Here is a 17853-nt window from a genome sequence, read left to right on the forward strand (position 1 = left end):
AATTGAATAATCTAGATTCATCAGTATTGCCAAAAAAGGTGGGCACGTTGATATAATATAGTGAGGTGGGGTAAGATGGGACACCTTTAGCACAATATATCCAAATATTCTGATCGTGTTTTAAACAATTAACAACGGTCTATGGAAGTCGTGAGGATATACAGTTTTATAATTCTTTGAATTTTCTTTGCTTACTACCAAATGGAACGGGGGAAAATGAAAAAGTGTCACATCATATCCCACCTTACTATATAATGTAACTTGTAACTTACTTACTTTATCCTCGCGTGGCCGGAAAACGACAGTCGTTATCACACGGGTTTAACACCTCGTGCCAGCTTACGAGTTACCATGTATGTTACTTTGTGGGTGATTATTTTTTTGGATATTTTTTCATTTTTTTTATGTGTGGCTGATAATTTGGACAACCCATTAGTGACCATTGGGTTGGAGCAATTGTCGTTAAGTGTCTTGCCCAAAGACACATACGCCCACAATGGTAGCAGCGACGAGCCTTGAACCCATTACCTAATGGTTACAGGCAGGCGCGCTAACCACTACGCCACGGCGCCGGGTATAATTAACAGTTTATACCGTAGCAGTCAATTTGTGTATTGAAATTATAAACAAGCTTGATATAGCATAAGCCTTATAATACTCATACCCGAAATGAGCTTTGAAGCACTTTGTTTCGTCATACTTGATATAGTTTTCAGGGCAATCATAATAACGGAGTGTTTCTTCCGGACATTGAAGAGACTGCCCCATTACAATATAAGCAATTAGGCATAAAACGAATAACGGACAAGGAATGAACATTTGACTGACTATATAGATCCTTATAAAAACAGTTGGTTTTATGTTTTTAAAATTATCAATGTAAGTCTTACGACCATTAAAGCAGTATCCCGGACTAAACTACTGTTATAGTAGGGTGAGGAAATATAGGACACCTTGTTGTTCTGCTTTTTGTCTCATTTGGTAGTAAAAAAGAAAATTCAAGGAATTAAAAAACGTACGATTCACATAGACCGTTGTTACTTATTGTTTAAAGCATGATCATTATTTTGAATATTACGTGCTAAAATTGTCCCATATTTCCTACCCCCACTAAACCTAAAAGAATTAAAGTTACCTAAAATACAAATAGACTTTTTTATATAGTAGGGTGGGAGAAGATGGGACACCCTTTCGTTCTATTTTCTCGTCACATTTGGTAGCAAACAAAGAAAATTCAAATAATCATAGAACTGTATCCTCACGACTACCAAATACCGTTGTTAATTGTTTAGAACACGATCTAAATATTTGGGTATTACGTGCTAAAGGTGTCCCATCTTCCCCACCCTACTATATAGTTTTGCGAAATACAAAATCAAGAACTTATGCACTAACCTATACTCATGGCCTAATCAATACATATTGAGTAGGCCATGGTATACCTGATAACCATATCTATCTTTACATTAGTGGCCGCTTTCTTCAGAAACTTCACGATATGTGATCAAATTATCATTGACGCTGCTCGGTGGCTTCGTTTACAATTTATTTTATTAAATTTTTATGAACAACTGCAAACGCCAACCGCCAGCATACATTATGAATTTTTAATATGTTGATTACTTAATATCAAGTGGATGCGGTATGTATGCTTCGTCCAACTGTGTAGAATTTATATTACGTAGAATATAGTACTGTGAAGCATGGCCTACTAAAGATATCTTTAGTAGGCAATGTGTTAAGTAAGATGGGATACCGTTAGCACCTAAATCCCATGTTTCCTTAACGTTGTTTTAACAATTACCGGGAGAGCAAAGCTCTGATGAGTGTGCACGTATTAAACTAGCACACTATACGTAACCAACAAAGCGGGTTTCGCCATTGGTGACTGTGGAGCAGTGGGTAGAATGCATTTATACGCGTATTATAACTCATGAAACTTGAGATGTATGAGGATTAAGTGAATGGAAACAAATATTTGTAAATACGCTTTGTACAACTCCCGCATGTGTTGACCTGTAAACTTAAACTAGTTAAACAAATGAATGTTACTTCGTCACGAAACAGGATTTCATATACCTCGCGTCAGCTTACGAGTTCGCAACTTTGTGAGTGGTGTCGGCTTACGAAACGCATGCAACTTTGTGAGTGATTTCAGGTGTATGAAACAGAACACTCGCAAGTTACATTCACCCTAAAGGGCTTCGTACTCCTACCTCAATCTTACAGTAAACTAAAGTCTTTTTTGTTAATTTATTTGCATGAAGTGTCAATTGCATTAATGAAAAAAAAACACATTTAGAATAATTTCAAATGAAAAAAACACATTTAGAAAGATTTCAACGCTGTATCTTCATGTACCATTGTAGACATTTAAGTGCATGGGTATTTAATATTTTTATAAACTATAAGACTTTTATGTACCATAATATTTTCATATACAATTTTTAAAAAGCATATGTTTCATGCAGGAACTTATTTAAAAAAGGCTCAAATACATACTTTCATAAAAGGTACTAGATAAGTCAACATTAACAGACACAAAAAGCTAACTTAATATTGTATAGGTATGAGTAATCTCATGATAAATGATTAGTGTAATATTGTGTAGATATCACATGGAATATAAAGAAAATATAGTGCATAAATTTATGTGCATATTAGTAACTTTATTCGAATGTTGCAGGAATTATGTTAAGGCTCAAAGTATGTGTTAGGGCAGGGCTTCTGAAACAGGGGGTAACAGACATTCAGGGGTCACCGAGAGTATAATAATTTTACACTATGTACTGCATGTAATATGCTATCAACCAAAAAAACCCACAAAAAAGGTTAGGAGATGAAATGCGATTGCATATAATATGTTATTAACCAAACATCCTCACAGAAAAGGTGATGGGATTAAAGAAGTTTGCATATAATATACTATTAACCAAAAAGCCTCAAGAGAAAAGGTTGGGAGATTAAAGGGGTATAAGTTTGGAAGCCCTGTGTTAAATTATGCTCTGCGTTTTATCTTTACTTGATAGATCTTTGGAGCAAGCGTGATTCCTGATCCAGATTCTTCATCAAGATGATCCACACCATCCGGAAGATGCAGGGAAAACTTTTGGAGGATCGCCACAAAGAAAAGGAAGAGTTCTTGTTTCGCAATATTCATTCCAACACAAATGCGTAGTCCTTAAAAAAATGATTACTCCCAAAAACCAAACCAAGTCTATTGGTATAACTGTATTAGTAAACAAAATGATTACCCCAAACCCCAAACCCAGTCTATTAGTATTCCTTAACAAAATGATTAGAACACAAAACCCATTCTTATAAATCTCATACCACATTGTTTTCTAACAAAAGTTCTAAAATTAAATAAATCAACGAGATAAGTTTTAACTCATAAACGCGTCCAACTAAGAATCTTAACTTTATTTTACTGACACTACTGGTAAATCAATGAAATTTAGTATAAAAAGTTTACATTGAAATTTAGTATAAAAATGTTATTATAAACTAGCATGTAGTAGATTTTTGCAATTTGAAATTGCTTTAACCCAGGGGTCACTAATGAGTTGTCTAGATTGAATTGGCAGCCGTACATACAAAACATAAAAATAAAATGATCACCCCAAAAGTTACATTGTGGTAACTCGTAAGCTGGCACGAGGTGTACAAAAAAACATCCCGTTATTGGTTATAACGACTGTCGTTTTCTGGCCACGCGATGATGAAGCAGGTTAGATTTATTCAACTTGATAGGGTAATGGTTTATTTTGGGTGTGGGTAGTGAATGATTAACTTATTCAGCATCGCGTGACAAGAGAGTCGTTATAACATGGGTGTTTTGCGTTGTGCTTATGAGTTACCATGTATGTAACTATGGGGAAATTTTTTGAAGTCACATTTTATATCGTATTTAAATAGATAATAAAAAACTGAATTTTTTTGACATATTTTTCAATAGATAGGAAATTTAAAGCTCTTTTTTGTTGTCGTATTAAAATAGATGTATAATTAAAAAGTAATGTTTATTTAATGTAAATTCTAAGGTTAGTATATCTAACTCTGTACTACTACATTATTAAACATGCAAAATAATAAGAAAAGTGTTAACATTACCTCCACCAAACGGCATAAATGCATCAGGAATACAAACTTTTTTATTACTGTCAAGAAAATTGCATGGATCAAATTCGTTGGGATTTTTCCAAAATTTTGGATCAAAATGAATAGAATGGTAGCATGCCATTATGCTTGTGCGTTTTGGGATGCGATAACCACCCAACATCTGGTCTTCCTCCGAACAGTGTTGCAAACCTATCATGAATAGTTATAATAATATATAATAAGTGGTTGTCTCTTTGATTACGGTAGCGAAAATTTAGAAATATTTTTAATATTACTTTAGTTGTTTCTTTGATTACGGTAGCGAAAATTTAGAAATATTTTTAATATTACTTTAGTTGTTTCTTTGATTACGGTAGCGAAAATTTAGAAATATTTTTAATAATACTTTAGTTGTTTCTTTGATTACGGTAGCGAAAATTTAGAAATATTTTTAATAAAAAGACAGGATATAGCGACAAAATAACAGTTGTTAAACACGCTTAAAAGTTAAAAACATATTTACATTTAATAGAAAGAAAATAAGCTTAGTCGCTAGACTCGCTATACCCACTTATGATAACGGTCTACTAAATAAATGATAAAATTTTTACCCTTGCTTGGTGGGGCAAAGTCAGTTGTTATAACGCAGGTGTTCTGTTTAAAACACCTTGTTTGCTTTTATGAATTAAAACGATTTTTTCCTTTTTGTATAATCTTTGACTGACAATTTAGACAACCCATTAGTGACCGCTTGGCTGGAGCAATTGTCAATAAGTGTCTTGCTCGAAAACACACACACCCACGACTCACAATTGCTCAAAAACAAATATGCCTACAATGGTAGCAAAAGCAACATCGAGCCTTGAACCTGTAAACTCTGGGCTGGAGGCAGGTGCGCTAACTACTTGCTACAGGTCTAAAGTAACGCTCAGATAGGTTTATAAATCACAAACCAATTGGTGCAATGGTTGCCATTCTTTGTACTTCTAGAACAGTTGCTTCACAATATGGCATTCTCATGCGATCTTCATATTGGGGAAGTCGGTCAAAACCCAACACATCATCAATCTCTTGCTGGACCTTCTCTGATAAAAGAAAGAGAATGTAAACTATACGATTCTGGGTGCATTGTATGTGTCCTAGGGCAATACCTTCAATAGCAATTGCTTTTACTCATTGGTCACTGATGGGTCGTCTAAATACTCTAAATTGTCAGCCATACAGGAAAAACAATCACTTACAAAGTTACATACATGGCAACTCGAAAGGTGGTGCGAGGTGTATGAAACAGAACACGTGTGTTTCCACATCGCAAGTATAAAGCAAATTGCAATTCATTCCTAAAAGTGTGGAGTAATGGGATAATTTAGTCTAAACCCCAGGTCCCATGGCACGCTTCGTAGTATGCCTTCACCCCTTACCCATGTAAAACACAGAAGCGTAAAAAGTGATTACAATATGCCTTACTTTAAACATGTAGATTAATGATCATGTAAAAAAAAAATTTTTTTAAATTTGGCCCAAACCCAGGTCCCATGGCCTGGACTGTGCCTCACCGATACAGGATCAAAAACTTTAAAAAAAACCTAAAAACAATGATTTTACTTTGTATATTTGGGTTGTTAACCATGTATAAGATTGCCCAACGTAAAGTAGTTGACGTAGTTTCAGTTCCAGCTTGAAATAAATCCATGATCGACATTTCCAAACCTGAGAAGCAAAAAGAATGAGAGAATGTAATTTATTTTATATCTGCGTTCACCATAACGAAGAACGGTAAAGTTTACAACAGCGAAAAGACGCTTAAAACAGAAACAAAATAACGCTATGGATAAAAAGCTTGACTGTTACTCCCAAAAGAACAAGAACATATCAATGAAGGCTATTTTAAACAAAGAGTGAAATTAAGTAAAATAAATGCTGTACAGGCGCTGTGGTAAAGTGGTTAGCACGCAGAGTTTACTGGTTTAGGTTCTATACTGCTACCATTGTTGAAGCTGAAAATGTGTGTGTTCAATTAAAATCTACTTTATCAATTACCAAGCTCCGATAGTTCGCTTTGATCATTCATCTGATCGAGCTCTTTGAGATAACAGTCAATATAATCTCTTGGATTTTTGCGGTCAAGATTTTGTCGATGTTGTTCAATCTCAGCTTTTACAAATTTGTTGATTTTCCTAATAAGAAAAACATCTGAATTTAAATTGAATATAAAAGAATAAATATTCATGTTTATTTGTAGTTTTTAATGTAAATGTGGAAGGAAAGTGTTTGCGTTTTTGTTTTTCATATCCTAAAGGAAGACTGGTGTTTTCTATTGCCATAAAGCGAGACATTTATGGGGTAACAGGCCAATGTTGCCCTAAATCCTAGCACCCACAGAGTACCACGCTGCGGGACCTCACCCACCTAAAACAGACCGAAACGTGAAACATCATCAGGGTTTGCCATTAAGTGTCTTAACCTTTATATTTGGGAAAAATACAATGTAAACAAATAAAAACTATATATACCAGAAAAAATGCTTTAACCCAGTGGACCCAGTCGATAAAACACGTTTTTTGATCATACACTTCATGCTTTTAACTTTGCAGGTGATTATTTTTGAATAATTTTAAATTAAAGTCAACTCTTTACCAACCCAACTGATTCTTTTAGATCTTTTCCACATTGAGGAAGCCAGTACTTATGCAGGCCAGGTACCAAACTGAGGAGGAAGAATAGTGGCTGATTCAGAAACTTTGCTTTTTGAAAGAAATCATTATTGATGTGAATCAGCTCTTTAAATTTTTCGTCTTGATAGGAATATCTAAAAATAAGTGCAAATAGATTAGAGTAGGGTGGGGTAAGATGGGACGTGTTTTCTTTTTAGAATCTAAAAATAAGTGCAAATAGATTAGAGTAGGGTGGGGTAAGATGGGACGTGTTTTCTTTTTAGAATCTAAAAATAAGTGCAAATAGATTAGAGTAGGGTGGGGTAAGATGGGACGTGTTTTCTTTTTAGAATCTAAAAATAAGTGCAAATAGATTAGAGTGGGGTGGGGTAAGATGGGACGTGTTTTCTTTTTAGAATCTAAAAATAAGTGCAAAAAGGTTAGAGTAGGGTAGGGTAAGATGGGATGTGGTTTCATGTTTCTTCTTTTCATATTTGGTATTAGGCAAGGAATGTTTACCAAAAAAACGCAGAAAGTCAATATATATATATATAATAAATATATATATTTACGTTCTGCAGTTTTTTTTCATACTATTTTAAAATAGTATAGTTACCTGTTTCCAAAAGTGAAATATGCAAGCACGTTCAGTACAGCGGAGTCAAATACACTCGATGGTTCAAACAACTCATTTTTGGTGCAAAGTTTCTCAAGTTCTTCAACAATGTGGGGAATCTCATCAACCACACACTTTTCTATCCCACGTTTTCCCAACCCCATGGTGCACATGGCAGAGTAAAAGAACTTACGGTTTGCCATCCATTTGGGACCATATGGGGCTGCAGCAATGCCTGATGAATATACCACAATTAGCTTAAAAATTTTTGGCCATTAACAAAAATTTTACATAGGCCTACCTAACATAATTTTTTTATAATTTTTTTTACATGACAGCGAAGATTATTTAAATTCTGAAAAAAAAGGAAATCAAGCTCAAAAATTTACATAGGCTGTTTGTAAAAATTATAAGCACTTTCAGAGATTACTGTAGCTGAGCAAGTGCAGCGCAATGAGTAATATAACTTTAAATCATGCTTTTACTTAAGAAAAGGTTCACAGCTGCTTTAGTTTCAAGCTTTTCTATATTTTAATGCCTGCATCACCAAAACTGTTCCATTTTGTTTAAAGTAATACAAATAGTTTGTTAGGCTATCACAATTATGCATTGTGTATATATATGTATATCATATGTAAACAAAATTTTATCAAAAAGTAATAAAGTATATAACTTAATAAACTTATAAGGTAGAGTACAATTGCTGTTACTTTGCATACCTAAAACAGGTATGTTTCATGTATATTATAAATAAACACATATATACATAACCTTTTACATATTAACATAACCATTCACCATCTAAACCTTCTCCACGGACAATTCTTCCTGGCATGTTGGGACATCTTGATGCAAAATCTTTTGCTCTGTCAGTGATAACCTGTAAGAATAAATGAATGAACTTAACTTATTTACCCTCCTGTTGCAGGGCAACGACAGATATAACATGGATGTTTTGATCATACACTTGAGCACTTGACGCTCGCTTTGATTATTCTTTTAGTGGTTTACCCTTATGGGTGATATTTATTTAAATGATGTTAATTTAATGAATGGCTGATAATTTAGACCCGTAAGGGTCCACTGGGTTAGGGCAATTGGAGTGAACTAAAGAAGGGCTAACCATGGTGTCACGAAGCTGGTTACATTTACATAAATATATACAACTATACAAATACATGAACTCACTTCTTTAATTAAGTCATAGCCAACAAGAAACACCACGCGTCTATACCCAGCTGTAATAGTGAAAATGGGTCCATACTTTCTAGCAAGTTTAGGCAGTTCTGAAAAAACAATATTACGCTATAAAGTGTGATTATGGCAATGCAATATTTTGTGGGTTTTATGAACAAAGGAATCTATTTGCGGAGTAAAATGTCGTATATTAGGTTCAAATAATCAGGAAATCTACCGGTATAATCGGTCAAGGGGTTAGACGGGTATACAACACAATTAACACCAACGCAAATCTAAAGCGCACTTAAACGTGAGTTTTCATTAGTTTTAGGAATCTGGGTTAATAAAACCGAAACGCATATGACAATTAATACTAATAACACTCAACTTTTACCGATAAACGACAAACATTACGTAATCCGAACAGATTCCTATTACTTAATCATATTCATTTAAAATGGAGCGCTAAAAAATCAACCGGAAATTCCCCCGATAAGATATAGAAAGAAAAAAATTAAAAAATTAGTTGTACAGTCTTAATAATTAGACTAATTCATGTATAAACGACTGGTTAGAGCGAATACAGTTAATAAATATACCACTTTTCAATTAAAAGACACTACAAATAAAACGTGTTTAAAATTAAAAGCATTGAAAATTGAAATTGTTTTGGGTTAAAAGGGAGCAGTCCCTAACGGATTTAATATTGAAAAACTTGTTCCTTGTTTGAGAGCCCGCTTGTTTACCGCTAGACTTATTTATTTATCTCAATCAGTGAGGGAAAGGTTCTCGCCGCACTAAAATAGACAAACTTTTGACCTAAATGAGAGCAATAAACGTAATGGTATAAATCACTGTAATAGCGGGTAAGCGGTGAAAATTGAAAGCGAAATGATGTAAAATCAGTAAATCACATTTATTAAAATGTTTCTACCGACCAACAGAGACTTAAATCATTTCGGGTAAATATCGATAAATATGTGCTCGACGCACTGTTAACCGCTATATATATTACATTGATTTAAACACATCTTCTCCTCGCATAAGTTACACCTACATACAAAAACAAATTCAAGTTACATAAACATATTTAATTCCTATAAAAGAACCCTTTAATAATCTTGAAGCATAGGCAACATTTATAAGTATGTAGGCCTAAACATAGTATAATATATATAAATATTTCTTTTTTGTATGTAACTTATTTGTTAAGTTGCTTTGTGAAGGCTGTTCACACTAAAATGAAATAACTGATTAACGGAATATATAGCAGGGTGGGAAAATATGAGACACCATTTTTTCTGTTTTCTTTTCTTATTTGGTAGCAAACAAAGAACATTTAAAGAATTAATAATAAACTGTATGTTCACAACTCTCATAGACTGTTGTTAATTGTTTGAAACACGATCAGGATATTTGGATATTATGTGCTAAAGGTATCCCATCTTCCTCCACCCAACTATATCAGCATCTATATAGTTTCCAAAACAATGCAATGATACACTATAGTTAATGGACTATATATCAGAAGGTTTTATAGGCTACATACAATATATTTAGTCTAAGATAAGATGTGACATTTTCTTTCATTATTTAAATTCTACCTGATTTGTTAGTAAACAAAGAATATTTACAGAGTTGAATAACCGTAGGCTATTTAAAGAAGCGTTGTTAATATTTTAAAACAGGACCAGAATGTATATTACATTTGTTGCTAAAAGTAACATATATATCTTACTGTATATTTGATTATACATAAAGCAGCAATAATAAATATTGAATTATGTTCTCCACGCAGTAACACAAAGTTAACGTAAATTTCCACGATCTAATATTATCGTTGACATTTCAAATACCGCCGGTTCTTCTATTGCATATATATATATATATATATATATATATATATATATATATATATATATAAATATATATAAACCTAATTATAAAGTGGCGAAAAAAAATGTTCGTATATAAAGTATGGTTTTTATAGCATAGAGTTTGATAAGATAGCTTACTCTTTTAAAATCTTTTTTACGGGTGGCTTTTTGAAGGTAAACACAAAAATCTAAATTAATTTCGACAGTATTCCTACGGCCCTATCCAAACGCGTGGGTCTGTTTTACAGGTATTAGCTTTCAATTTGGTTAGGTGTTTTTGTGAGTTATTTATTTATATCTTTAATTCTATAAATGCAGTGTGATTCTAATATAGTGCAGTAATGCATTAACATTATAATGTATGAATAATGCATTAAAATTCAGATACAGGCACTTGGAGAAGAATGGTAACAAGTGCCTTATATGCCAAATACAGTTTACTAATACCATGTAACTAACTTGTTTTATCCTCTTGTGACGGGGCAACGACGATCGTTACAACACCGGTGTTGTGTTTCGTACACCTCGTTTAAGCTTACGCGTGTATTATATGAACGATGTGTTGCATGGTACATGTCATACTTTTGTACGGGTCAACCCATAATGGACCACGGAACAATTTACCGAGATATATTTACGCCCGCAATGGTAGCAGCTTCGAGCTTTCACCTTCTTTGTTAGAGACAGGCGCACCGCGGTGTCGTTGGCAAAGAATATAGCGCATAATCCTCTAACTATCACATCGTGCGTTTTAATGTGTTTAAAATGATGTGTTTGATATCGTTATATTACTTTAAAATTATGGTTTTACTGTAATTGAGTTTGATTTTTAAAATCGGGGACGATGTGCCTACCGGTGCCATATCTACACATATAGTAGGATGGGGGAAGATGCTAGGACACATTTTCATACTATTTCTTTATCTAAATTGGTAGTAAACAAAGAAAAATTAGCGGTTTATCAAACCGTATCCTTACGACTAACGTAGATCGTTGTTAAATATTCAAAACACGATCAGGATAATATGTGCTAAACGTCTATACCATTTTCCGACACCCTACTATATAATGATACCGTGGTGCCTATGAAGTGAACCCGCGAGCCAAATCAATCCATAGTTTTGACACAGCTTTTTAAACCATATAATTTAGAAAGCCTAGTGCTTGTCAACAACATACACCATTGTTTTAAAGACTTAAACAAAAACAAATAGGATGATTCGAAACCATATTTTGATTGAAAATAAAAACCATGGGTTGCAATGGCTCTCCCTTGCAACAAGCACGAGCACAATGGCTAGGCGTTCGCATTATAACGGAAGGATACCGAATTTAATACTGGCGGTGGGGTAATAGGATACACTTTTTTTCTGTTTAAACCTATTTGGTGGTAAACAAAGAATATTAACTAATTTTATTTATATCCAGTAAGGTAGAGGAGGGACGTGACACCTTTAACACATAATATCGAAATATGCTGAGGGTGTTTCTAACAATTAACAACGGTCTATTGGAAGCGTGAGGCTACGGTTTTATAATTCTTTAAAGGTTCTCTAATTGTTAACTACCAAATGGGACGAAAAACAGAATGACAAGGTGTCCCATCTACCCTCATTCTACTATATTTTTCAAAAAAGCATTCGTGGTATTCGTTTAAAATACGATAAAGAAAAGTGGATCTAGCTTGGTGCTAACGGTATCCTATCTTACCCCACAGTATCATCTCCTACCGAGAACGATGCAGCACCGCCTTAGCCAAAATTGGGCGGCAAAAGGTCGAAATTGCAACCTAACAAACCGCCGTTTAGGAACGTGTGTACCAATCCGACCAGCGTTCCGCTAGCTACAGGACGATTTAATTCTAGGTAGCAACGCTTACTTTAACCTTTCACACGACACCCAAACTTACAGGGCTTTTACAAACAATGGCAGGCGGAGCAGAAAGTCTAGAAATATTTCGGGGTCATTTAAGTGAAATTTTACGATTTTGAAACTTAAAAAAGCTTATTCTTGGGTTTAATCGGGACAAGCTACCCCGACGGTATTCTCTTTTATCTATTTTCTTCTGCCCTATCGTAAACGAGCCGATTTATTTGTTTTTGAAGAAAGGCGACAGAAATAGCAAAAGAGATTTGAAATCCTATTAATATACTTCTGTGGAAGTCTGGTGCCGCCAAGTGGAGACTTCCGATCACGGGAATCCCCGCCGGACCTGGCGGATAACGCCATGGATTGAACAGAAAGTTAACGAGCCAGTGCAAGAGCACTGCCGCCAAAATGGTGATTACTATTTCAAAGATCATCACCCCAACCTAACTTGGTATCTCCTATTAAATCACAGGAGTTAAAAGTTTGGTTGAAAAGATCTTTCAAATCAAAGGGAATAGAGAGATAAATGCGCACATGCATAATGCCCTCATTGCCTTACTGATTTTTTTCATGCATTTTAACTTGCTGATACATACATTAAAGCTGCATCCTGACATAGGCCTACTAAATTTTTACACAAAACATTTCTAAAAAAATGCGGATTGAAAAAATTAATACAACCCTGAAAAAATCAGATACACCAACAGTAAACACATCTTAAAAGTTCTTCACTAAAATTGTAAAATCATAAAGCATTAACTAATTATAAAAAGGCACTAAGGCATTAGGCCTACCACCAAAAACTAAATAAACTTATTATTTATTCTTAGCATAAAAGGCCCATAAACAAAGGAAAGCAAGGGAAATACAATAAGGATAAATATATGAAGCCAACATTTTTATCCCCTACGGCAGGGTTCCCAAACTGGGACGAATCGGGGCGCATACAGTTTTAGGACGACCACAAAAAAGCTCATAACATTTCTTTTAAAATACGACTGCCGCTGTCGCAGATATCTGGTTCCCCTGGAAATCTGGTTCCCACCAGGCACCGCGCATGCGCAGACAAGGAACATTTTTATCAGAAACCTATAAATCTGGTTCGGCCAAAATTAGGCTAATTAACTAATCAGAAAAAATGGATACGTATATACATTTTTTAAATAGTTTAATTTATTTTTTTATTGTGAGAGTTTTGTCCACCTATTTTGTTGTTGATGACATATAGGTTACTGGTCATAAAGCATAATTTAAGTTAAAATGCAGCATGATTGAATTTTCCATTAAGAATATTTGTCGCATCTTACAACTTTTATTTTTAATAGTATTTCTCACAATTAAAATAAGTTATGCATAGCCAGTGGGAAACAAAGTTAGTCGAAATGTTGATGGAAACCAGTTTTCTAGAAGAAACAGAGTTCTGCGACAATACAAAAAAACATACTTTGGGAAAAAGCTTGGGATGCCTTCTATTTTTCAATATAATTTTAATCTGCCTGAACAATAGACACTGATCAAATGCCTAAATTATTCAGTATGGGTAAAATTAAATATTACTATAACTTACAAGCAGATACAATATGTATATGTAGTTAGAATTTAAAAAAGTCCTGCCAATAAGAACAAATCAATTTTACTTAGTTCTGATAAAATTAGGTCAAAAGTTTGAATACTTATCCTTGCATAAAACATTGTGTTTATATCTTCAAAAATATGACATCATCATTTTAGCAGGTTTTTCTGAAGGTATCAGATGAAACAGTTTTAGTAGTTTAAGGTTTTGCATCAACATGTTGAGTGAATTGATCAGTTGTTAAACATTTTCCATTTGTGGTACACAAAATTCATTGTTTCTCTAATAGCAACTTGTAAATTATGACCCCACTTGCCAATTAATCCCAGAATTTTGAAATCCCCAAAACAACGGTACACTTTTTTCAACAAAATGGCTGATTTTAAGTCTGCTGGACAGTTTATATAGATGAAGAAGACTTCAAACTTTAATCCGGTTGATTCAGTTGCTGATTTCATTCAATTTGAACCATCTGTTGCATTTACTGACGTATATGATGCAAAATGACATTTGCATTCTTTCTTGATGTTAGAAGTTTTGTGTTATTACCACTCTCGCTGGTTGTTGTTAATACCATTACTCCACAATACGACCAGAACAGGAGCTTGTTGTAAAATAATCCGGTTTTGCAATAATAAAATTAACTAAATCCACAATTAAATATCAACTGATCCTTTTTAGCTTTCATCTTTTTTTGTCAAACGCTGGAGACTTTTTTTAACAAAGTCACCCTAATGCACATTTATGACAGTCAAATCACTAAAAAATGGTACTAACTATTAAGACTAAAACACATAATTAAATCGAATAGAACAAGAATTTTTTTTACTAATTTAATCTTTATTTTTTAACTAATTTAATCTTTATATACAGTATAAATACGAAATTACTAAAAAAAATTGGAGTCAACCTGCTGTCTCACAACCGTTTTTATGTTGATTACTAAATAACTCAATGAAATTTATCACATAACCCAACGAACCGCTTTTTAGCAGAGAGTTACGAACCAACAACCGCCGTAGTGTAAACACGAGAGACCAAGGTGATCCTAGAATACAGATATTCTAGCGGCCATTTTCGATACCTTCTACTGGTGCCACCAACCTAAAATTTGGACACTGTACTAATTAGACCCCAGCGGTACCGATTCTGAAATGAAAAATTTAAAATTCGAAAAAATATTAATTATGAATATTAATATTCGTCATAAAAACATATTTATAGAATTTTCTCCCGATCCAGCTTCGAATATGTTATAGCGCTACGTAATACCTAAAATATGAAACATTATTTTCTTTAAAAAAGTGCGGGGATAGATGTTAAATATAAAAAAGTATGATCATAACTTGAATCATTCAAATATTATATTTTCGATTTTTTTTGCGAAAATATAACTTACGCATACATCTATGTAGGTCACTAGCATGTTATCCCCATCGAAAAAAAAAATAATTTCAACTTTTTTTCATAACTGAATATTAATATTCGTCATAAAAACATATTTATAGAATTTTCTCCCGATCCAGCTTCGAATATGTTATAGCGCTACGTAATACCTAAAAAATGAAACATCATTTTCTTCAAAAAAGTGCGGGGAAGGGTTCAGAATACAAACAAGTATCAGGGTCATAACCCGAATCATACAAGTATTAAATTTTAAAATATTTCGGCGAAAATATAACTTACGCATACATCTATGTAGGTCACTAGCATGTTATCCCCATCGAAAAAATAATTATTTAATTTTTTTTTTAAATTTGAATATTAATATTCGTCATAAAAATATATTTATGGAATTTTCTCCCGATCCAGCTTCGAATATGTTATAGCGCTACGTAATACCTAAAAAATGAAACATCATTTTCTTCAAAAAAGTGCGGGGAAAGGTTCAGAATACAAACAAGTATCAGGGTCATAACCCGAATCATACAAGTATTAAATTTTAAAATATTTCGGCGAAAATATAACTTACGCATACATCTATGTAGGTCACTAGCATGTTATCCCCATCGAAAAAATAATTATTTAATTTTTTTTTTAAATTTGAATATTAATATTCGTCATAAAAATATATTTATGGAATTTTCTCCTGATCCAGCTTCGAATATGTTATAGCGCCACGAAATACCTAAAAAACGAAATATCGTTTTCTTCAAAAAAGTGCGGGGATGGATGTTAAATATTGTGGAGAGTATTAATTACTCGAATTTCGTGTTTATATATTTTATTTGCACGAACGCAAAAATAGTACATATTAATCCACATAAATGTTTTTATAACAAAATTATAACAGTAAATATAAGAATATTGATATACCTAGTGAGGCTAAAAGTATCGGCGTTAAATGGTTTTGTATCATTTGCTCTGACTAATTTGTTTACTACCTATGATAACTATGTGTTTTCAGTTATATTCTACAGGAATTCGACGATGATCAACGAACAGACAACGAGGAGATCACTAAATGTTTGGTCACTATTCCTCACTTTTTACTCTTCTATTAATTCTGCATCGTATCAGTTTGCAGAATAGTAGAAGAGTAAAGTGTTTGGATTACAACTGCACAAAACTCCTCTCACCTTGCCAACAACGTTAAAACTCTATAAATGCCAAAGATGAACACATTCGCAAATTAAATAACGGAGGTGCAAAGATTATCATAAAATGGGCGAAAGCGACCTTGCACCTCTACTTCAGGCGTTTCTATAACAAACAGGTTTATCTTCCTTTCCTTCGACATTCATTATTGTCTGCGACAATTCGATCGAGCCTATCAATTAATCTTAGAGGCTTCAAGAACAAACAATCTTTTGTATTAATTGAAACAAATAAATTAAAATTCTTGATATATTTCCAGGTACGTAAGTACGGACAGGAGAACCGTAAATAACCCGAAATTCGAGTAATTAATACTCTCCACAATATTTAACATCCATCCCCGCACTTTTTTAAAGAAAATAATGTTTCATATTTTAGGTATCGCTTAGCGCTATAACATATTCGAAGCTGGATCAGGAGAAAATTCTATAAATATGTTTTTATGACGAATATTAATATTCAGTTATAAAAAAAAAAGTTGAAATTAATTTTTTTTTCGATGGGGATAACATGCTAGTGGGGATAACATGCTAGTGACCTACATAGATGTATGCGTAAGTTATATTTTCGCCGAAATATTTTAAAATTTAATACTTGTATGATTCGGGTTATGACCCTCATACTTGTTTGTATTCTGAACCCTTCCCCGCACTTTTTTGAAGAAAATGATGTTTCATTTTTTAGGTATTACGTAGCGCTATAACATATTCGAAGCTGGATCGGGAGAAAATTCTATAAATATGTTTTTATGACGAATATTAATATTCAGTTATGAAAAAAAGTTGAAATTATTTTTTTTTTTCGATGGGGATAACATGCTAGTGACCTACATAGATGTATGCGTAAGTTATATTTTCGCAAAAAAAATCGAAAATATAATATTTACATGATTCAAGTTATGATCATACTTTTTTATATTTAACATCTATCCCCGCACTTTTTTAAAGAAAATAATGTTTCATATTTTAGGTATCACTTAGCGCTATAACATATTCAAAGCTGGATCGGGAGAAAATTCTATAAATATGTTTTTATGACGAATATTAATATTCATAATTAATATTTTTTCGAATTTTAAATTTTTCATTTTAGAATCGGTACCGCTGGCGTCCAGTTAGTACAGTGTCCAAATTTTAGGTTAGTGGCACCAGTAGAAGGTATCGAAAATGGCCGCTAGAATATCTGTATTCTAGGATCACCTTGGTACACGAGAGCGTGCGAAGAATGTTTGAATTTCTTTCATATGATAGGAATTCACGAAATTCCGGACCTGAGGTAGCGTGCGAAGGGGTGCAAGAGGGGAGTACGTAATAAATATTTTATTGTTTTAAAAGAGACCTGATCGCAAACGAATATTAAATCAAATAACTACTACTCGTTAGTTTA

The 17853-nt window shown here is 33.4% G+C and overlaps 1 protein-coding gene and 1 pseudogene across 1 annotated transcript; both read right to left on the reverse strand.

The window, feature by feature from the left end:
- Positions 1-268: 268 nt before the first annotated feature.
- LOC149743327 (cytochrome P450 2B4-like) lies at positions 269-14666 on the reverse strand. The gene is made up of 10 exons (XM_089879367.1): positions 12580-14666; positions 8560-8657; positions 8170-8251; positions 7372-7606; positions 6743-6910; positions 6142-6278; positions 5707-5811; positions 5055-5186; positions 4114-4311; positions 269-3180 (listed from the first exon to the last, which is right to left on the reverse strand). Exons 1-10 carry the CDS (start codon positions 12728-12730, stop codon positions 2999-3001), a joined length of 1488 nt encoding a protein of 495 aa, XP_089735493.1. The 5' UTR covers positions 12731-14666; the 3' UTR covers positions 269-2998.
- Positions 13101-16609, reverse strand: LOC149743328 (tRNA wybutosine-synthesizing protein 3 homolog; annotated as a pseudogene).
- Between the last annotated feature and the right edge of the window lie 1244 nt (positions 16610-17853).

The sequence above is a fragment of the Ciona robusta genome, chromosome 1 (assembly GCF_009617815.1).
Source record: "Ciona robusta chromosome 1, ASM961781v2".
Taxonomy (NCBI): Eukaryota; Metazoa; Chordata; class Ascidiacea; order Phlebobranchia; family Cionidae; genus Ciona; species Ciona robusta.